Source organism: Mytilus trossulus, chromosome 11, assembly GCF_036588685.1.
Source record: "Mytilus trossulus isolate FHL-02 chromosome 11, PNRI_Mtr1.1.1.hap1, whole genome shotgun sequence".
Classification (NCBI taxonomy): domain Eukaryota; kingdom Metazoa; phylum Mollusca; class Bivalvia; order Mytilida; family Mytilidae; genus Mytilus; species Mytilus trossulus.
The window spans coordinates 54,099,280-54,123,358 of record NC_086383.1 but is presented as its reverse complement, the minus strand read 5'-3'; the positions used below and the strand labels follow the sequence as shown (position 1 = coordinate 54,123,358).

The 24,079-nt window shown below is 31.4% G+C and overlaps 1 protein-coding gene across 1 annotated transcript in view; it reads right to left on the bottom strand.

Moving 5' to 3' along the window:
• LOC134690165 (uncharacterized) overlaps window positions 1–24,079 on the bottom strand; it is a 97,334-nt gene that overhangs the window by 13,612 nt on the left and 59,643 nt on the right. The window contains exons 12-16 of the mRNA XM_063550142.1: window positions 22,216–22,243; window positions 15,449–15,829; window positions 12,189–12,491; window positions 11,006–11,740; window positions 1,211–1,398 (exon numbers count right to left, since the gene is read on the bottom strand). Of these exons, the coding sequence (XP_063406212.1) occupies window positions 1,211–1,398; window positions 11,006–11,740; window positions 12,189–12,491; window positions 15,449–15,829; window positions 22,216–22,243 (1,635 nt within the window). The remainder of the gene's footprint in view (window positions 1–1,210; window positions 1,399–11,005; window positions 11,741–12,188; window positions 12,492–15,448; window positions 15,830–22,215; window positions 22,244–24,079) is intronic.

The following is a 24,079-nucleotide window of genomic DNA, read 5'->3' as shown; positions in this document are numbered from 1 at the left end:
TCTATTTCTGGCCAAAAGACCCCCTGCAAAGATTGCGTATGAAAAGATGAACCTCGTGACTTAAAAGTCAGGCCTTAAAGCACTGCCTTTAAAAACGTAACAGTTAAGATTACTAATAATTCAAATTCACTTGACCATGATCATAAGGGGATTGTATTGACAGTAATGCAACTTTATTATAAATATCAATGATCTATCACAAGGAGTTCCTATCAAACTAAGCAGAAAACTTAACAGTCGTAGACGTTGACGTCGTCGCCACAGCCGTCGTCACCGTCAAAGCAATCCGTATGTCTCACTTTCCACGACTTTGATGTAGGCGAGACAAAAATACAAATTATAAATCCTATATCATTCACGTTAAAGACATATTTTACAGAACACTTTGTAGATCAAAAGTATCTATAGGTATATATACACAATGTATAGTAGTGAGATCAGAAGTTGAGTATACAAGTAGTTTTATAGGCTGCGTTTTACAATGGCTATACTAAAACACCTTTTCAAAAAAGAAAGTAACTGTTGTCACTTTAGATTGACAACAAGGTGGATGTGATTTCAATTAATACTTACACTTTTGAGTGTGATTGTTATCACATTAATTCATACATAACTTCTCTGACGGTTTAAGACGAAATGGACAGTAGACCGATCGAGACATTCTGAACATGTGTGTTTATATAATTGTTTTTTAAACTAGCTACCTCAATAATTATAGTGGCCAAGTGTGGCTCTAATGGGCCTAGTGGTTTCAATGTTTTAGTCGAAACGATTTCATTTAAAATTTAACGAACGACAGACGCCAAGTTAAATGAGCATTGTTTTCAACATGGCCAATAGTTAAGGTTGTAAGATTGGCTTGTGCTCTTGTGGTTGATATCTTACTTACGAACACTTTCCTATACGTAATGAACTATGAACGGTCAATGTCAGTTGGATTTCTTCTGAAGACCACCAGTACCTTCCAATTTTAACATCAAATATAGATGACAAACAGTTTGTTTGTTTGATTGTTGATACGTTATTTTCTGATCCTGATTGACTAGGTTTGCCAGTTTTCCTACAGAAGGGCATTTGTTCACTTATCATGAAATAATAAAATAATATCCCCCCAACTTTTAGTTGCAGGGGCATAAACATCATTGTCTCCCCATCCCCTGATTTAGATAACTTGATATCATATACCTATGTGTACATGATTATAACATACCTTTCCTTCCTTTGAACATTGAACTTTGTCTTTATGTGAACCAATAAGAATCACTGGTGGTCCAAGAATATTAGTGTTTCCTGGCTCAGTATTTTCCTCCATTTCTGTGTTACTTCTTTCAGCTTTATGTTTCTGTTCTTCAAGTGTACAGTAGCAATGTATAGAGTTCATCCACAATTGAAACATATCTACAAAGTAATGATTTCACATCAGCATGCACATTGCAGATCAAAGCTTTCAGACGAATAAAAACACATAAAACTCATTCCAAACATATATACAGTTGACCTATATTGCTTATAGTAATAGCAAAAAAAACTGACATTAGCAAAAACTAGATATGGACAATGCCACCCCGCCTTTCTCCCTGACAATAGGACATCATCATAGATACCAGGACCAAAATCTTTTATTTACGCCAGACATGAGTTTCGTCTACAAAATACTCATCAGTGACGCTCGAACCAAAAAAAATATTAAAAGGCCAAATAAAGTACGAAGTTGAAGAGCATTGAGGACCTGTAGGAGGAGATAGCCTGTGTCAGATGGTATTTTGAATTCAATGGAAATTCGACTCCGAGGTCAAAATACCGCTATGGTAAATTGAAACCCCTGTTCTTTTCATTCTAGATAATTATTAGAACATTATACATTATTGTAAAGCTTTATGTAGCTTGAAAATCACACATACAAAAAGAGGAGGTCAATTTCCCATGGTAGGTAACATGAATGGGGAATGTGTTCATGGGATACAGATGATGCCCCCGATAGCATATAACGTTATCAAGGAACATGCCTTGGTTGAGGCAAGCTAAAGTAAGGGAACGGAAATGAAAAATTCCATAAAACTTCACTACGTACTTGATATGTTTTTAACATGCTATAAGGCCACGGTTTTTTTATTTGTTGGTTTACGGATCCGCCGACCCGATTTTGCCGATTTTCAGAATAAAAATAAAATTGACTTTTCATGCTTTTTTATTCCCCGCCGACCCCTTTAAATGCATTATCCCTGAAAAATAATTAAAATTTTCTTTATTATGAAATTAAATGCATTAATCATTAACAAAGTTGACTGTAACACTTTCTGTTGTGAAAAATAAAACTTCCAATTTACGTTTCTAAAAATAGACAAATCAAATATAACTGACCTTGAAATGTCTTTTGCGCAAATAATTTTGTGGAACGAAACCTGTGTTTAAAACCACTTACAAAATAAGTTCGTTTCCCTTATTTGTCATCAGTCCGTAAGATGTATCATCTCAGAGAAATAGACTTGTCCAAATGTGGACAGGTGGAATACATCAATTAAAGTACTGAATATTAACAAATCATTTGAAATTTTCGTGTTTCATAGATAACAAAAAATATCGATCATTGGGATAAAAACCGGATTGCATGACAACTGATTAACCCGATATTGTCGTTTTTCCAGTGGACGAGTCTATTACGTTTTTCGACACGTGTGTTGAAACTTATTTTTGTAAGACGTTTTTATATTTTTTTCTTTATCAGTTTTTGTGCTTGAAGATCATTATTCACCAAGTTTTCTGGAATTGATTGAGAGCTACGCGAATCTGTTTTCCTTGTTTGTGAAATGACGATTTAATTTCGTCTTTGTCCGTGCAACCCCCTTTTTTACAGGAAATTATTAAACGATGTCATGCGATGTTCATGATCACTGATCAATAATATTTCAACAAACTTAATGTTAAGAAATGATGACAAAACAGCATATAAGACCAACATTTTGTTAGTAAGGTGAAATATATATTTATTTTGCGTATTTTTTGTTTTGAAAGATATTTTTTTTCTTTTTTTTTCCGACCGACAGACCCGACTTTTTTATGCGAAAAATCCGTAAACCAACAAATTAAAAAAACGTGGCATAAAGGATGTTTTGAAAATTTTACACAGCCATGGTATTTTGACCACCCTGCCATGGTATATTGAACCCCCTCCTATACACCTCCAAGTTAACAAATTTCATAGCCAACATATTGTACATTTGATAATCTGCAACACGTTTTATCTAAAACAGGGGAGTTCAATTATCCATGGTGGGGTTTAAAATACTATATGGGAAAATTACCCTAAGGTCAAAATACCATGCTGTATAATGACCCCGGGTTCAATTTTCCATATGGTATTTTGACCCTGGGTTCACTTTTCAGGGGGTTCAAAAAACCATATGATACCTGACAAACCATGATCGCTTTAAAAATCAATTAGTCCAACTACCTTTCATTTTCAGAATATTTGAAAAATATCAAAATCCAGTGGCAATGCACACCTCCCTTATGTGTATGAACATCATACAAAATATTAAAGCTGTATCTCCAAAATTGTAGGAGGAGATAGCCGGACAAACCATGATCTCTTTATGCAACTTGTACCAACAAAATCACTAAGTCCAACTACCTTTCATTTTCAGAATATTTGAAAAAAAATCAAAACTCTTTGGCCATGCACACCTCCGTTAAGTGTATGAACATCCTACAAAGTATTAAAGTTGTACCTCCAAAACTGTAAGAGGAGATAGCCTGACAAACAATGTATCATAATCCGGACGGACGGACGTACGTACAGACGGACAAGGATCAAACTTATTGTTATATTAAACAAGACGCATGTACTTTTTATATGCATGCATACATGTATATGCATACCAAGTTTTAACAATATACTCATTTTAAAATCATTTCATTTACCAAATATAATTGACCTTTTGCTTTGAGTATCTGAGATATCAACCTAAACATAAACTGCATGTTTACATTTACCAATGAACCATGAACACGAGACCAAGTTCTGATCAACCCTGCCAGATGAACATACACACCTTACAGTCATGCTATTCACATAGTCAATCTGTTACTGAAAGAACCTGAGGTACCAGAGGTATATACTTTACCAAGATAAATATTCAGAAAAGGAGGAAAATGTCTGAAACCTTGTCTGGTAGACATTTTATCTTATTATATTGTACCCATTATCAATTCAACTGATAACAAGAATATGTGCCCATAGGACACCATGACCTGCTCGCATATGTTCCTGTTCAGTGGAACGTAAAATTGATGTCAAAGGTGTATTTTATAAAATGAGTTAAACAGTATTCTTCATAAAGAACATTTTTACTTCGTATATTGATATTGGTCAAATTTTCAATTATCAGCTTTTTAAATATGTTCAGTGAAATATGAAATTGGGCCAAAGACATAACTTGGCATAACAAATCGTGTAATAATAAACAAGTGTAACAGGTGGTACTATGATGTACTGTGGATTCATTTTTATTCGTGGTATACCAATTTTCGTGGGTTTCGTGGGTCACAGCGAATCACGAATTTAAGAATTCAACGAAAAATAATCCCGATAAATGTGTATGGAGTCGGATGTTCATTTCCGGTTATGTTATGCAGTTCTAGTATAGTGTTGAATTGCGATAAACATTGTAATGTAACACGTGTTTTTTTTTTTTTTAAAAGATACAAGTATTTTAATTAAATCAATAATAAAAATATATAAAATTATCAGCGATAATTTTCTTTTTAAAATTTATTAAAACTGTTCATGGAAAATATCTGCAAGTTGTTAATTACTGTGTCATAGTTTGGTTTACTTGTGTTTGGAAATCAATAGGATTAACTACGGGGATATTGCCCCTAGGTAATATTGTTTATGACAGGAACATTTCTATTCACACCTTTTACTTATATTACTGTTTATTATATCGTGATTAGGGAAATGAGCTGTCAATCATAAAGTTTTGATTGCCATATAGAATTCCGACAAGCATTTATAAATTTTAAAACAAACAAAAAAAAATAGTTATCTTTGTCCATTATTGTAATAGAAGTTTTAAATGAACACTTTAACCTAAAATGTCCAAGCGAGGATTTTGACAATTCAAAGCTTTTTCAATGAATTCCTTCTTTATTGTATGTTTTATTATTGATCAAACCAATGAGGTTATATGATTTCTTAAATCAAAATGAAATCCACGAATTACGTATCTGATTTTTTTGTAATCAGGAATCCACGAATTTACGTATTCCACGAAACGTCTTTTTTTCTCTATCCACGAAAATTGATACCCACGAAAATAAATGCATCCACAGTATTCCTCTTATAAATGATGTGTTTCCCTCGATTTTAGTTTGTAAACCGGATTTGTTTTCTCTCAATCGATTTATGACTTTTGAACAGCGGTATACTACTGTTGCCTTTATTGCTCACTAGGATGACCACACTTAAAACATTAAGTTAACAGGGAGTTTAATAGCAATGGATGTGAAACTCAATCACACGGCATAATAGGCATGATAACATGAATGTTAATACAAAATTGAAGGGTGCTCTGACTTGTTGATCATGAGAGTGTATCAATTTACAGTAAACAGGACGTTGATGTTGATGAGAGATGAATGTGAAAACACATCAAACAGTATAACATGTTCAATGAAGCCTGACGTATTTAAGAAAATTTTCATACATGGACATTATGTTTAAGTATATATAAGCATTGTGTAAACAAACAGTTGATGAGCGATAAATCTGACGCAAAAGATTCAGTATCTTCACATGAAAAAAATTTCTGGACGCACTTAAATATTCATTAGAATTATAGTTATGCCGTACCATTGTAAACTCGTACCAACGTCAACTCGTACCACTGTACAAAAACTCGTACCAATGCAAACTCGTACCACTGCTAACTCGTACCAACTTATTTAAATGGTGTTTTATGATGTATGTAATTTACTTTCACTCAATACCTCTCAAGTATGTAAAATGTATATAATTTGAAAGTACAATGACCAATTTGTAGCTAATGTTCCCTGTCTATTGGATAGAAAATACCGTGGCAGATTTGCTTTGTTGTCTCCTTTGAAAAGACTTTTTTTAAACTTTTACTGATAATTATTGAATTTAATTTTTAATAATTCCAAAGTAATTTTTCATGAATAAATCCTAGCAGTTAATCAAAACGATTTCCAAAATGAAATTCTTACTTTTTATTAATAGCAAGTTACAATGAAATGTAACCGTTTCCTGTTCCCGAATTTTCCCGCCAAAAAGCACATGGCTTTCAACAATTGTAAACAAAGCATTCAATTTGTGATCATGGATTACAGCATTAATTAATTTAATTTGGATATAGATATTCAACTTAAGGTACAGTTAAAGCAATGATGTTTTTTTCTTTCTTCTGGATTATAACTACTTTGAAAGATCAGCTTAAAATATAAAGCTTTTTAGAAAAAACATTCGTATTTTTGTCTATAAAATCCAGTATAAAATTCAAGTAATTCTAATTTCAACATTAGTTTTATTAAGTTAACTAAAAATATTCGTAATATTTTATATATTTTTGATGGTACGAGTTTGCAGTGGTACGACTTCCCAGTGTTACGAGTTAACTTTTTTGGTACGAGTTAACATGGTACGAGTTTCTGTTGGTACGAGTTAAATATTCATTAAAGCCCATTATGTGTAAGATTATATAAGTACGAATGTATAATCATACATTTTATTCATTACTTTATTGTCTAAAAAAAGTTTGCAGTTCGAAAGTTAAATTGATGACGTTATTTGTAATGTTCAAATCATGTGGCATGCACTGAAACCCTGGTTTTCCCCTTATCAATGAATGTGTCACCGTCAAAGGCAATGGCTGTATGTAACCAAAGCCAAAATGGATGTCAGAAAGGTCAACCAATTCTGTTGGACATATTTATAGTTCTGTTTTGTACTTACGATTTAGACTCTGCCCCAAGCATTACAGTGTATTTTGGCAATTAAACGGTTTACAATTTAGGGCTTAAAAAGTTTTTCTGCGGTCGATTCATTGACATTTCAGTATATGGTGATCATTTTTGGTATGAATCTTTCAGCCATGGCACTAGTCGAACAGATTAGAAGTTGACGTTGCGGCTGAAAACATTTCTTGCAAATGACGTTGCATAATCAAATTTTATTGATATGGCGTTGTCGCTGCATATTCATTATATTGATCTGGCCATTGATGGTCATTAACAAATCCTGTCTACCTGTACCGTTGTTGTAAAGACAGAATGACGAGTTTCTGACATGACATTGTCTGTAAACAGCACGTTCACTTATTTCCTCCTACAATATTCTTATGGTCTCGGCAATATGGAGATGCAACATGCTTGTAATGATTCAAGTGTAGGTATGGGTTCAAAAAATTGTTTCACGAAAAAACCCTTAAGGTGGTATGGGTGTCTTTCGCCATCTTGGATTGTAAAAAACAGAGATCTAAGGTCCATATTTTCTATCAAGTTAGCAAAATTTGATGCAGTAATGCAGATTTTTAATGTGAATTTTCATTGAAAAGAATCAATTTATAAGAAAATAACTTAAAAATATTAATATTTTTACAATTGCAGATTACTTTTGGTTGTTTTTTGAATATTTTCAAATTGGCAATTTAAGGGGAGGTAACTCTAAAACAGTGCATTTTCTGAAGGACTCTACATAAAATTTTCCTATTTTGTCTTTTAGCCGGAAAAAACGTACGGTGACCTTATCTTTTCTTTTGATATTCTCAAAGCATTGTCTGAAAGCAATCTTTTCCTAATTTATTTTACAATTCTATCATTTTGTTTAGTTTCTATTCACAAAATGTTGTTTTTTCCTGAATAATCCATACAAAATTTGTCATCTTGTCACAACCTGTAGCTTGAGAAAATGCACGGTGACCTATCATTTTTATAATGTTTTTGAACATGTATCAATAGATACTACATTTTGACAAAGTATAAACAAATTCTATCATTTTTATTTTAGACTCCCATACCACCTTAAAATCAAAGAGCTGAAAGCTCTGAAGAAAAATGACGCCACTTTCTCTAATATTGGGATAGTTTTTATGCAAGTCTTGATTTTCACATACCATAATTAGTTTAACAATGTATCGTAAGCATATATTAAATTGATATTCGTATATGTGTGTGTGTGTGTGAAGTGAAGGTGACAACTGGCTGTTTTTTTAAGACAAATGAATAGGTCAAGACTACCTGAATTGTACAAATAAATACCATAGAAAGGCTTGTATATTTCTCACTGGTACATAGTCTGAATCCGGGGCTGTTCGCTTCCATTCATGTTTGCGCCCACTCATGTTCACCCCCTTTCACTTTCACACCCTACATGTTCGCACCCAATCTTAATTGGTTTTGTGTTTAATAACTCTGTAAAAAGTGTTTTCTTATAAGTATAATTGTTGTCATTGTCTCAAAATAAAGTGAGACAGCATTTTTTTTTGTGTTGAATACATCTTAATCATGTTTTGGATAGCGTATTGTTAAAAATAATGATAATCCTTTCTAAATAAAGTGGTATTTTGTCAATGTTTTATTTTGTGTTGAATAACTCTTAATCATGTTTTGGTAAGTGTATTGCTATAACTTTGTTTCATTGACTTGTTTCAAAATGAAGTGAGATTCTGACTATGTTTTTTTCTGTGTGTTGAATAAATTTTATCATGTTTTGGTTATATTAGTGGATTGCTATATTTTGGTTTCTATGTTTTATTGTTTCGTTGTTTCAGATCAAAGGGACCAAGCTGTTAAAAACAATTATCTTTTGTGTTTTTCCTTTAAAATCTTCAATGTTTTACTCATACCAAGCTATAAATACATTCAGTATTTACACCAAAGCAATTTAAAACAACAACCATGATTTTCCAATTATTCAACTTGAATTTGAATTAAAATTGGGCGTGAATGAGTAGAGTGCGAACGGACCTTGGGTGCAAACATGTATTGGGTGCAAACAGACCTGATACCACATAGTCTGAACCCCCTTCTCCCACAAAATATTAAGTAAATAATCTTTTTGTTACTGTTATCAAAGGTCTTATGAAACTCAGATAATTTCAAACATTTGTCAAAGAATTCTAGTCAAACCGGCACCTAGTTAAATTGGCACCTGGACAAATCAGCACCTGGTTAAAATCGACACCTGATATACTCAATTCGTCACCCATGTTAAATATATATTTTTAACAGTATTTTAAGCAAAAAGGGTAAAAATAAGAAAGGGGTTGCCAGAATTCTTTTCAGTATTTAAGCAGTTAAATACTAACTTTCACATTTTTGGGTTTTCATGTACATTTTGTATGTATTTATTTTTCTCAACTAAATGACTTTTTTGGTGTATTTTTAATGATATATATATATATATGAGTATTCCAAATAATTATTACGTCTGGCAATGCTTTTTTAATTTTATTCTGGAACACCTTCCTATGACCACAAGGCTATGTTAATTTTTTTCTGGGACGCCTCCCTACGAACATCGTAGGAAGGCGTCCCAGAAAAAAATAAAATAACCTTGCCAGACGTCATAATTATTTGAACTAATACATGAGATATTGGATATTTTTCTGCATTATTTTAACCAGTTGAGCATTTTACAGGATTGTTAGTTTAATGCTGTTTAAACTTTACTTTATAGGTGCCGATTTGACTAGATGCCAATTTAACCAGGTGCCGACTTGACTTGTACGTTTCAATTCCTCTGCGATCGGTTGCGGTATTTTCTTGAGAAAACCTATTTTCCATCATCAAAGAGAAGAAGAAACTGCTTTAAAATGATTCTGGAATGCTTCATGATTGTTAAAATAAGTTTAATTCACTCAAAAAACAATTTTAAAACTTGCGATGTTTAAACAGGAAGTTTCAAAAGCACGTGTAAAAGAAGAAATTAACCGGTGAGAGTGGAAATCCGTACATGACAGATATCACTATAGTACGACTTTGAAAGTAAAACAGTTCAATCCTTTTGTAAAACAGTCTTTAATATACCTATCACATTAATGTTTGAAGGGTCTTAAGCTTATTCAAACCATATAAGTCGGTATGAAACACCAAAACGGAATGAACAATGACCAATTACGTTTTGTAGTTTACAAATTCTAAACTGGTTCCCGTCAAACTACAACACTTTGTTCGAGTGTAGTGGAATACAAGCAGAAACCAGTTAGTTTGTAAAATAGTAAATATGAAACCGAGTGGAAACTGGTTCCTGGCTGATTACTACACAATGATCATGCATAATGATAACACAAGCAGATTCCAGTTTGTATGGAAAATAGTAAATACAAAACCAAGCGCGGTAAGCAGAGAAATGTAATGAAGTTCAGGTCGGCAGTAATGGAACAATGACTGCGTCATTTTCCAAAAACCATTTATGGGTTTCAAATTTCACTTTTAAAATACGTGCGACTTCAATAATCCGGTATGTTCAATAACCTCAGGTAAGTCAGGTATTGAATTTTTCTAATCACAAGGAAGTATGGAAAGCATAAATGGTAGTTTATGATTTGGTTCAAACAATTACCAAAATGTGTGTTGCATTTCTAAAGTCCGTCAGTATAGGTTTCAAGTTGATGTAACAGCTTCTTCATGGAAAGTTACCTAATCCGAAAATTTTAATCTGATATGAAAACAACAGATGTACAAACGGACAGAGAGAAGCACAGAGTGGAAAATAGAATATCCCCAACTTTCGTACATGTAGGTGGGGCATAATAAAAAATGATACGATTTTAGACAGTCACTGAAACTATGAAAATTAGGTAAAGGAAAATGAACAGATTATACAGGTGGATAAAGCTTTTTTTAAACATGTTATGAAGTATTCAGGTCTCCTATCTTCCGACATATAAAGCTTTGTACATCGCTATGTCTTCAAAAGTGATAGACTAAAAAAGACTAAAAAAAAATTAACATGTAGAATATCAAATATCATAAACATACTAACCTTGTGCATTTTTGTTTTCAGCCTCATCAAGTTTTGTGACCACAAGATAAATTGCATCTGGAGACAGAAAGGTTTGATGGGTATGGTAGAACTCTTCATCTCCAGCAAAATCCCAAAGTAAGAATGTGGCATACTCATCTTTGTCATGTAAATCAAAATTAGATTTTTCCATCATGGTTTTGATATCCTTATATGCTTTTTCTTTTTCTAATGATAGGTTTTGCTGCTGATAATGATAACTATCGGTTACTTGAGGTTTACATTGAGAAACAATCCCTTCAGGGGGTTCAGTTTGTAATTGAGATACAATGGCTCCTACATTTGAAGCTTGAAATTCAATGGCAACAGGAAGTTTGGCATGAGATTCAGTGTCTGCAGGCGGATCATCTTCAGTGTCTTCTGGAGATTTGATTTTTTCAGGTTGTTGAGATATTGTCTCTGATTCGTTTGATTCATCAACTCGTCTGTTCAAATGTGTTATTAGAGTGTTTTCTTTACCAGTTTTATTCGATCCTTTTGATTGTTTAACCTGGGTTTCTTCTAATGTTTTTTGTTTATATTCAGTGTCTACTGAAGGTTTAAGCTTTTCAGACTGCTTAAAAACTGTTGTTGTTGTAGTTGGTTCCGAAATGGTCTTGTTACCCGCTGCTTCAATTTTTGCTTTGTCACCACTGACTAGTTTTTCTTCGTATGGTTTTAACAATCTTGTATAAAGTGCATTTTCTTCAAAGTTGCCTATTATTAGGATAATAAAATTATTATGTTTTTCCTTACAATGTGTTACCGAATAAACAAGAAATAAGTATATAAGATACATTCTATTAATATGAAGACTGGTAAGTCAATATAATCACATTATATCTACTCATAGCGCAAACGCATAAATACATTCAATTGGGTGTTCCGAGTCACACCCTTCTTATTGTTACGACCATGTCAACTCAATTTGTAACAATACAATAAAATATGTAGACAAACTAAAATTGATAAGATAAAAATTCGCCATCCAAGGGCAATAATGCCTTTAAGGAGTCGTATTATTATTTTGTGAGAAATAGAGTTAGTAGAGCCTGATATAATTTGGCAACACAGCTCTGATCTTAAACACAAATATTTTTTCGATTATTGGATATTAATATATCTATAGTAAAGAAGTTGTTAGGTTAACATTCAAATATCATACCGTCTAATTTATTCCATATGCCATCACAGGAATTTGGATTGCATTTTATAGTGTGAATTTCTATTCCATTTGTGCTATCTACTTCTGCATTATTTCTACCAATGAATCTTTTTAAAAACGAGGTCAGTCCAGTACGTGTTTTCCCTTCGTTCAGTAATCTTTTAATTAATGAGGTCTTTCCAGCCCCTTTCTGCCCAACTATGACTAAGCGTATGTCTCTTTTATTCTCATATCCCGACTCTAGTAATTTGAGATACAAAGGAACAGATCTTTTGTCAGCCATCAATTTTATTTCAGCAGGAACTGCAAAAAACGAAAATTCATACTATTTGAAACAATTTTCGTCCTTCATTTAACAAAAATAAAGCCTCTAGTGTTGACAGTGTAATACTTGCAAGTATTTTCCATTTAATACCTTCCTAATTTATTTGTTCATGTTATATGCCTCAAATAGCAAGTAGGAGCATACAATTACGCTGTAATTTTTTTTTTTAAGTACAGAAAGAATTTGCTCCAGTTGCAAAAGGTAATACTTTAGTATATCTGAAGCTGTCAAAATGAATTCAACACACCTTCATCAGAAAAATGGCCGCATTTTGAGTTAGAGCTGAGGAAGTTTTCTATAATTTTCTTTAAAACTGGAACAACACACATTGAAAATATATTATTGAAAAAAGAAGTTGTTTTTTTTAATTTTGCATTTACATATTGTTTATAAGAAATGTATACAAATTAATTGTGTTTTCATGCATAAAAAAAGTCCGTCCACAAAAAAGAAAATTCTATATACAAAAAATATGAACGGGAGCTAACATAAAAGCCAAAACTCCATGCTAAAGTGTAAAACATTTCACACACTGAAATGTCTAGCCATCTTTAATGACCATGATTGATTTCATTTTTGAAAGTCGAAAAGGATAAAGGTGAATAATAAAGTTTTTTCTACAAGTATCAAATAAACTTAGCATTATCATTAATTTGTTTCAAAGAACTATAGGGCAGATTACCCTGCCAGACAGACATGTACAGTGACCTTATTAGCATTCAATACTTGACCTTACTTGGTTAAAGTATCACAGAAAGAGACCAAACCATGATAACTTAACATTGGCCAATAAACCATGAAATTGATGTCAAGCTCAGCATGCTCAGATTAACTTGCCAGAGAGATATGTACACCTTACACTTATCATGCTTATTCCGTGTAACAATTATAGTTGACTATATTGCTTATAGTATCTCAGAGACTTATCTAACCAAAAAACTTAGTATTTGACCAATCAATCATGCATTTGAAGTCACATTCAGGTGAACCTTGTCAGACAAATTTGTTCACCTTACAAGTATTCTATTCACCAAATATAGTTGACCGTAATTTTATAGTATCTAAGAAACAGACCTAATCATGTAGTTTTAACCTTGATCATTGATCCATGAAATGAGGTTGAGGTTATGTGAAACATGTCTAGCGAACATGTTGACATTGCAAAACACATAGACCAAATACAGTTATCCTATCACTCATTAACATTTTTTGTTAGCTGTCGCTGAACCATGAAAATGAGAACAATGACAATTGACTTATGAAAGACATAAACTTCGTAACCTAAGGCATTTGTATGCTTAGTCTTCTATCCTCCTAACTATATTTATTTATACAAATAGTTCACACCACCAATGCCGGATAGTAACCATATTTATACTGCACTTATTCTATTTGAGCAGTCAAAATGCGTTGACTGTATATTTCTATGTCATATACAGTCACTGACCTGATATCACTTTTCCTCATGAATATTCAAATAGAAATTGCCGAAATTGTTATTAATTATGCATATGACCTATTCAACCTGTTCTTGTTTCCAATGTATAAAACGACTCAAACTTATTTCTTTTACAATTTTTAGAGAAAAAAATATTTTACTTAAATCATTATGTTTTATACTTATTGCTGATATTTTAGTTCATTCTCAAACAATAATTCTTCACCATCGATTAAGGGTTTCATAAGGATATGTACATTTCATTGTGTTATATATTTCTCCGCCTGCATGATATGAGGCCTTTTATAAAAGGGGGAGTTTCCCCATATTTAAATTAAATAATAGAATTAACAAATGAAACAACTTTTTTTTTAGATTGCAGTACTAGTATAAAGACAATAATAGTGCATTGACTTGACATATCAACGATATAAGGATTCGGCACGAAACGGGGAAAATGCTCGGCAACGCCTCGCTTTCCCCGTTTCTATGCCTCATCCTTATATCGTTGATATGTCAAGTCAATGTACTATTATTGTCTATGTCTTACACTCCTCGATAAAATTTTGTGACTTGTGTTGCAGGTTAGACAATAAACTACATAAAATGTAAACCCTTCTTGAACCTTAATTTGGATAACAATCCCAATTTTAACCCTAGTTTTTCAAAAACATGGGCAGCTGTTATTCTGACTGAGTCTTATATGGCTGTTTTTTCAGGGAATTGCCCATTTAGACTGGTGTATATTTAAACAGTTTTGTCACATTTACATCAAGTTTTAACAACACAATGCAGAGAACTCTTTTAATACAAATGTTGCAAAAATACGACCTACACCAAGAGTGCAAACAAAGCTGTCTTATTCAAATTGAAGTTAATTTGAGTTATCAAATCATCAATTTTATAAGTCATCAAATAGGAAAGAAATATGGTCCAGCAAAAAAACAAAAACTTGCAAATATAAAGAAAATTACTAAAGTTTAATGGTTAATTTTCTAAATAATCTCACAAAAGACTGCTCACTTTCACTAGATCAAAAAATATGGTGAAATTAATAATCGTAACAGTAGGGTGGCCATTTAGGTACTAAATAAGGGTCAGCACATTAGAAAACAAATATTGTATCCTGCTTGAAATTTGTTAAGAGCATTTGCCTAATGGGGAAAACAAGACCATGTTATATATGTTCTAATTTGTATCTTGTTTGGTAAGTGATGGTTCGAACACTACCCGTAAAATTCACCTTTCGAAATTTAAGTTTTTAACGAACTATTCTAAGTATTGGGCACAATTGAAATTTATTTATAACTTTTTAACACAATCATATAGACTAAAAGTAAAATCACAGGAAACAAAGGTATATCTGTAATATTCAGCAAAAATATACCCCGTTCAGGATAAATGAACAAAATCTTTCTAACTGCTACACAAAACTTAAAATGAAAGACTATATACATGTAACATATGAAAGAATAATCTTTGAAAAATGATCCTTACTATGTGGTTTCTGTTCTGACTTGTTCTTCCTTTTTTTCATAATTGCACCTTTTTCTCTCACTTCATCCGAGTTTCTAAGGGTACTAAGATCTACAGTTTTCAAAACTTCCTGTAAACAAAATGATCCTCTACCAACGTTTACTAAAGCCTGTACCAGTATCCGTATTGTAGGTTTCACTGTTCTGTCTTCTCTCCATTTAAACAGGACTTCCTTATTCTGAGCTGCTAAGTCTTGGGAATTATTGCTCTGTATATTTTCTAGGTTTGCAATTGACAACCCAATTTCAGCACCAAGTTGAAAAAATACCTGACCTATTTGTGGTGCTAATGCATCCAAAATCTCATCTGTCGGAATACAATCTAGGTATTCCAAAGGAATGTCTGAAATATATACATAATAGACATGATAGATTCAAACTGATTTAAATTGAAAATAGTCACTGCAAAATTATAAAAACTAAAGGTTCAAGGGAGCTGGAATCACTAGCTGGGAATGAAGGTTATATTCTGACCAACTTTAAATATTTTTAGATCTGTTGATACTCTCACAAAGTCGAAAACACTAAAAAAACATAATGAATTTCATAAAGCTGTCGGTGTAAAAGTGTTATTAATTTTGACTTAAAAAGTAAGTCCATTTATCAGTAAAATACATAATTTAATAGAAAAAAAGAAAAATCGGCTGTTCAAGTTTTATAACAAATTTGTGGCTAGTCTGTCTGTAAATGTTAACTATAAAAACAAAGTCCATCTATTAGAAAAAGGCTTTAAAAAGTTTCATAAAGCTCTATGTTTGAAGAGTTATTGATGTGTAGCAATCTTAACCCCGGACTGTATCTTTAACAGTTTGATTTTTCAAAATCAAACTGTCCAGGTTGTTGTATTCACTAGCAATATCATTGAACGGAATTTTATTTTCTAAACTAGATTCAGGCGCTCTTAAGAATAATTGTTCAAAATGGAATAGTAGATTCAGAGGACTGTAGACCAATTCCTTGAAAGGTGTCTGATAGACGCAAAGTGATGGTGATAGCCTATTGTGGTCCTGCTGTCCAAGTGAGCTAAACAGTACAGACTATAAACACATGATAAAAAGGCACAGCAAATATAATAGACCAAACAAAAAAATGTTATCTTTTTTTTTATAATAATGAATGACTGCTTAATGTCCAGTGGCAAATTAATGTGCATATTCAGGACGAAAACATGTATATTAACTTTCCTTTGTATTAGACTGACACGCTGAACCATATATTTAACGTGCAAGTTTGCAGAGTATATGTAGACATGTTATTGTAACCGGACACATTATTCTTACTCTTAGCTGACCAGTCTTTGCTCTTTGAAAAATTCACTGGACCATGAACTAGTAAGCATTGCCTTTAAACTGAGATGTACAGACAGTAATTTAACTTTATATAAAACATCATTGTCTATTGTAAGTAGTTTCTATCACAGTAACTATTATGAGAGCAAAAATCTTAACATTAACAATTGGTAATTATTTGAAATTTTAACATGATGATCTATATATCGTCAACCAGTATAATCACAGTATATCTACGTAATACCCAAAATTTGCTGTTCTGAGTTACACTCATTTTATTCATACGACCAGGTAAACTCAAGTTTTGACAGTAAAACCCATGTTTATGTAGGCCAAGCTTAAAATACAAAAGTTATCTCTATTCTAAAGCAAAACAAACAAATCATAGATATGATAAAATTTGGTATAAGTGCCAATGAGCCAACTCTCCATCCAAGTCACAATTTGTCAAAGTAAACCATTATAGGTCAAAATACGGTCATAAGGACACCAAACATCAAGCTATAAAGGACCCCAAAAGTGACTAGTGTAAAACCATTCAAAGACAAACAGGAAAACCAACGGTCTAATCAATATAAAAAACGAGAAACAAGAAACACTTATGAACCACATCAACAAACGACAACCACCGAACAACAGGTACACTGAACAAATAAATGTTGAGCTATGACACAATGTATATACTAAATTAATAAAAAAAAAAGAAGGGTGAGGTGTAAAACTATGACCTTGGACAAAATGCCGTTAAATAAAATAACTTACACTTATAAAATTAATTGTGCTGTAAGGAGTACATTGAGTACGAAAATATTGTTTACAAAATAAATAAATTTGTTGTTCATAGTACGAGAACAGAAGTCAAAATGTATCGTCATACTAAATAATTATCAAAGGTAGTACATATAAAAAATAGTGAGACAAGATATAACACAAAATAAGTAAACATTAAATAACAAAAATGCATGACAAATTGTATCAACAGGTCAAATTAACACGAAATTACGATTTGATAGTACTGCAAGCTAGTTAAAAGCCAAAAAACAATTAATAATAAAAAGATCATGCATCTGAGACTAAAATCAACTTAAACACATCCGAGGGATTTACTGTTTTATTGTCATGGACAGTCAAAGAAGACATGACTTGTGCAATGTTAAATAAAAGTATCGAAAGGCAGTAGGATACATGTAGTTAGGATTTAACCTTTTAATAAATATGTATAATGTTTTATATATAGACAATAATAGTGCATTGACTTGACATATCAACGATATAAGGATGAGGCTTAGAAACCGGGAAATGCGAGGCTGTGCCGAGCTATTTTCCCGATTCGGGCCGAATCCTTATATCGTTGATATGTCAAGTCAATGCACTATTATTGTCTTTATACTGCAATAAAAAAAAAACATTTTCAATTGTTGTTTAATGCGTTCAGGCTTATTTATTTGATTTAAATATTGGGGGAAATACCCTTTAAAAGGCTTCACATCATGTTTGCGGAGAAATATACAACAAAATGAAATTTACATTTACCTGTTGAAAACAACACTTGCTGGTGAACGAAATCGTTTGAGTATGGACTTAAATATCAACCATTAGCATTAAGACATAATGATTTATAGGTTGCAAACAAAAATTATTTACAAATTAAATATGTTTTTCCAATAATTGCAAAAGAAACAATGTTGAGTCTTTCCACGCATCGTTGTATGCATTTGAAACAAGAACAGGTTGAAGAGGTCGTATGAATAATTCAATATTATTTCGGAAATTTCTATTTAAATATTCATGAGGAAAAGTGATATCCGGTCAGTGACTGTATATGACATAGAAATATACAGTCAACACATTTTGACTGCTCAAATAGAACCAGTGCAGTATATATTTATATATCTATACAGAAAATGAACATGGATGTGTATTTATAAAAAAAAAACATTTGAAAAGATTAGAAATTTAGTTGTTAAATTTGTTGATAACAGAATCGATATTTGTGCCCATGAAAACAATATTCAAAGATCTAATTACAACATTGATAGGATAACCTTTACTATAAATTAGTTTGTTTAAAGGTTTGATGAGTTTAATCGGATCAAGAGATTGGTCCGATTACTTTCGATGTAATTGATTAAATTAATGTAAGATTAAATTAAATTAATGATTACAACATTTCTCAAAGTTGCTGATTACATTAATGATTACATTAGCAAGTAATCATGATTACATCTGATTACAATGAATTTCAAAATAACCCGTTTAAATGATGTTAATATATAAAGATTATAATTGTAGCATGTTTTGAGAAAGGATTTTAATCGATGAAATTATCTACATTAAGAAATGCCTGTACTAAGTCAGAATAGTCAGTCAGGAATATGATTGTTGTTATCTATTCATGTGATGTGTTTGAGCTTGACTTTCCATTTTTCCATGAAGTACCGTATTTTTATTTTACTTTTTGATATGTTTTTAAATGATAACTTCAAAATTTATTGATTTAATATACCACAAAAATTCACAACATATATACATGTACATGAACATTTTGTCACCGGTTATGGCCCTTTATAGTTAAACATTTTATAATTATCATTTTTTTTAAATATGTTGACTTTAATTCCAAAAAGATTTGTATAGAGGCTGGGTTATTGGGTTTTTTTTCTGAAAACTTACAGATTTTATAAGAATTTCAGTTATCAGCCAAAAAGATACCTAAAACGCTAAAAGTGTACTAGTTTTGTTTAAAGTCATTGCATTTTACATGTAATTATATATACAAACATTTGTATATTTTAAACAACATATTTGTCACAATTTTTGTTTGTGCTGATTAGATATTTTGTTTTATCTTTTATCATATTGCCCTATTAGTACAGAATAGGTAATTGAAATCAAACCATACTTAAATAAATCTCCTACCTGTTAATTTAAAGGTGACATAATCACAGTATAAACAAAAGGATTATAATTCAGGATTAAAGAAAAGTATAACAAGAACCAAACGGCAGCAGTCCTTTTGCGCCAATTACTGTTTTTCCGGGGTATCATTTGCGCCAAATTTTATTTTCAAAATATATCAATTGCGCCAATATACTGAACTCATTTGCGCCAATTTACCTGTACACATATCTATCATAAATAGTAATGATTACTATATTCATTCTTTTTTTGCCTCAAAAGGTATCATATGTTAGGAGATATTTCACCATAAAGACGAGTTTCTGAAGAGAATTAAATGACTTAAGCAGTATTAGGCAGTCAATGTTCAGAGAGAGAATAAAACTTATTGCTTTGCTTTGAAAATAAAGATATGCCAATATAGAAAATAGAAGTGTTTGCTCTTTATGTTTTAGCCACATATGTTGATGACACAGAGCTTTGTCCCCATCATGTGTATGGGCTTTATTATTTTTTATGGACTATTATTAACTATTTTATGGATTTCATCCTTTAATGTCTGTGTTTTTGGACAATAAAAAGAAGTTAAAAGCTACTACAAACATTAAATTGGGAAGTACCCATGCAGCAGCAGTAAGAAAAACATGTTTCAGAAAAGGAAACATGCATAGTGTTACACTGCCGGTTCCAAGTCCGAATAAAGGAGTAAAGAAGTAATTTTTCTTTTAACTGGCGCAACCGTATATTTTATTTTTGGCGCAAATGATACCATCTAATTTTAAAACATGTGGCACAAACGTAGCATTTGAGAAATAAAAGTTGTGGCGCAAAATGACGCATTTTTGGCGCAAACGGATCTCTCCCAACCAAACATGCAGTCATTATCAAATAAAAATCTTTTAATTGTGAATAAATGTATAATAATACTTTTTATTTTAGGCTAACAGGGACTTTCGAAACTGAAAGTGGTTATTTTTAAAGAAGTAAATGAATCAATTAAGCCTAAACTAATATTACATGTTTTTTTTGGTAAAAAAAATAGAATGTTAATGGTTAAGTCTCTCATCATGTTTACTTCTAATCTGAAGTATATTAGACAGGTAGATGTTTTTAATCCTATAAATTTGTTATAAACATTATTCATATTTCTTCTGATTAATAAAAAGATAAATCTAATAAATCAAAAATCATAACAATAATCCTTATCTTTAGATTTGTCAAAGAGTTTGAAGTTGTTTTTGTATGTCCAGATACCACTTTGAAATATTCACAGAATTGTATAATTATTTTTTTTCATTTTAATCAGAATGTAATCAAAAAGTAAGCAGGGTTACAAGGCATTTTGAAAAGTAATTGATTAAATTAAATTACATGTAATCAGATTTCTGGCTGAATAATGATTAAAATGGTTATTTGAAAAATTGTAATCGATTACAGATTGTTAATGATTACAATTACCCCAAGTCTCTTCCGATCACATACTGATTTCAGCGCTTATAGTACAATAATACATGTACCGTAAAATTCAGGATTTGAAATACCATTTTTAATAAATCAATCAATTTCAGTTATCATTTCTATTTAAAATGACATAAAACAAAAATTCCTTGAAATGATGTTATTGACTTCAGCACTAAACCAGGTGATGTCATATGTATGCTTCCGGTGTCAATGTTTACCCCGGGCGTTTTCATGCTTCTTATATGCCTCAGAATGTAATAAAATTATAGAAAAAAAAACCAGTTTTAGTTAAAAAAAATATGTTTTTTTTATATTTGTATCGAATAATATAAAATTATTAAAAATTCCTATAAGGGCGTAAAAAAGAACAACCAACGCAGCATCAGTGACAAAAAATTTCATGGCAGATGTAGATTTGATTTATTTAACCATGGGTTAAGATAAAATTATCGAATATAAATGCCCAACCCATGGTTAATTGAATACAAATATATGGCTGCCATATTTTTTTTTTAAGTCGGACCATGACCTATGGGGACAAGGAGTCGAAATAGTCGCCATATTGATAAGTACTGATACTAATGCAAATTTATAGAAACAATTATTGATATATATTATCTATAAATAAGTAGTTATTATCAAACTGACTCAAACAGAAAACTCAAAATTAAAAATTGCTTATTAATTGAAAGTCGCTGAACCATAACCTTACTGATAGTAACTTCATACAAAATATAATTGATCTAGCACAAGTAATTCTTATCAAATTAACTTAAGCAAAAAACTGAACAATAGGTGACATCAACGACAATGTTGTTTCCAGAAAAGCAATACCTATGCCTAGCCTTCTGCAACTTTCGTTATATTCGAGACCAAAATACTAGATACTTGATTTTTTTTTTACTTTTGCCACATAAAAAAAAGACACTGGTATGTTTTTAATATTGAAAACATAGTTTTACTTCCAGAAATGTTATAATCATCAGCAATAGTTTTGCTAAGCTTTAAGTTTGTGTTTTGGTTGTATTGTGTTTTGTTTGTTATCTATGCTGTTATTTTTTTTATATATCATATTAATTACCAGTTTCTGCTAGTCTGACTCTTCTTACCTGTAAAATATAATGAAATTACCAAAACAAAACCTGTACATATTCAACAAATATTTTCATATGATGTTTTATAAAACTTGACCTGGCATCTCCAGGAGAATATATAGTTATCAAAGGTACCAGAGGATTATAATTTAGTACGCCAGACGCACGTTTCAGGAAAACCTGTTTAATTCATGAAATCATAGTGAAATACAATCACTTGTAGGTCTTTCTAAATTTTTTTATTAGGGAAGCAGCGATGAACAGCAATAGTGATTTCCTTAGCATTAAGTAAAATGGAATCAATCTAAAGATCATTACCAAATATTTGTAAGGGTTCCGCGGAACCCAGTGTCTCGCCTGCGTTTGCTGTTGTCTATGTTTTCAGTGTGATAGGGAAATGCATATTTATCATGTTTTCACGTAATATACTAAAAAACAGAAAATATATTTTACAAAATTTCCTTCTATATTCTAGCTTTTGATTATAAACAAGCTTCTGCCCAAGTTTGATACAAATAAAGGATAGTTTAAGAAAGTTATTAAAATTTTGAAAACTTTAACCAAAGAGTGAATGTAATATTAACTGGCAGAAAAACTAAGTCAATTTATCAGTAAAATACTGATTTATATAAACATGATTTTTTTAACAAAGTTTACTTCTGATCACAAACTAGCTTCTGTTCAAATTTAGTACAAATCCATGATAGTTTTTAGAAAGTTATAAAAATTTCAGAATTTTTACCACAGAGTGAATGTAATGTTTACTGGCAGAAAAACTAAGTCCATTTATAAGTAAAATACGGATAAATAGGATTTTTTTTAACAAATTTACTTCTGGATACTATCTTATGATTCAAAACAAGCTTCTGTCCAAGTTTGGTCAAAATCCAGGATAGCTTAAAAAGTTATTTATCAAAAACTTTAACCACAGAGTGAATGTAATGTTAACTGTCATAAAAAATAACTATATTTATAAGTAAAATACGGAAAAACTGGAATTTTTTTTTTCAAATTAACTTCTGGATACTATTCTATGATCATAAACAAGCTTCAGTCCAAGTTTGGGAGAAATCCTTATATTTTAAGAAAGTTATTAAAATTTCAAAAACTTTAACCACTCTATTTATAAGTAAAATACGGAAAAAAAAGGATTTGTTTTTCAAATTTACTTCTGGATACTATCTCATGATCATAAACCAGCTTCTGTTCAAGTTTGGTACAAACGCAGTTTAGTTTGGAAAGTTATTAAAATTTCAAAAAATTTAACCACAGAGTGAATATTTGTTGACGCCACCGCAGCGGACGACGACGACGGAATGTAGGATCGCTATGTCTCGCTTTTGCGACAAAAGTCGCAGGCACGACAAAAATGACAACCTTTATTATGTAGCTGTTGACTGTTTTTTTTTTAATCATACAGTCAAATCCTTAAAAATGAAAACCAAATAACAAGCAAACAGGGATAATATAAATGTCTTTGCTGTGAAAAACAGGAATATCCACTTAATTTTAATAAAAATCTGTTACTGACCAGTATCATAAGACTGGTAGAGAGTTGTCTCATTGGCAATCATACAGCAACTCCTTATTTTTATATATACTTCTAAACAGCTGTGTCAAGAAAAGCACTATTCACGTTAGCTCAGGGTGCATATTGAACCTGTTGCAAGAATGAAATGGCTCTGTATAACATGCCAGAAGATATCCTTAGGTATTCTATGATAAAAATTGTACAAATATGACTGTTAAAAGTCCCTTAACTCTGCATGGCAACCCAGCATTTTTTTTTCAAAAATCAAAATCAAATCTGCATTCACTTATCTTAATGACAGTTTGCAGTAATTTGATCCA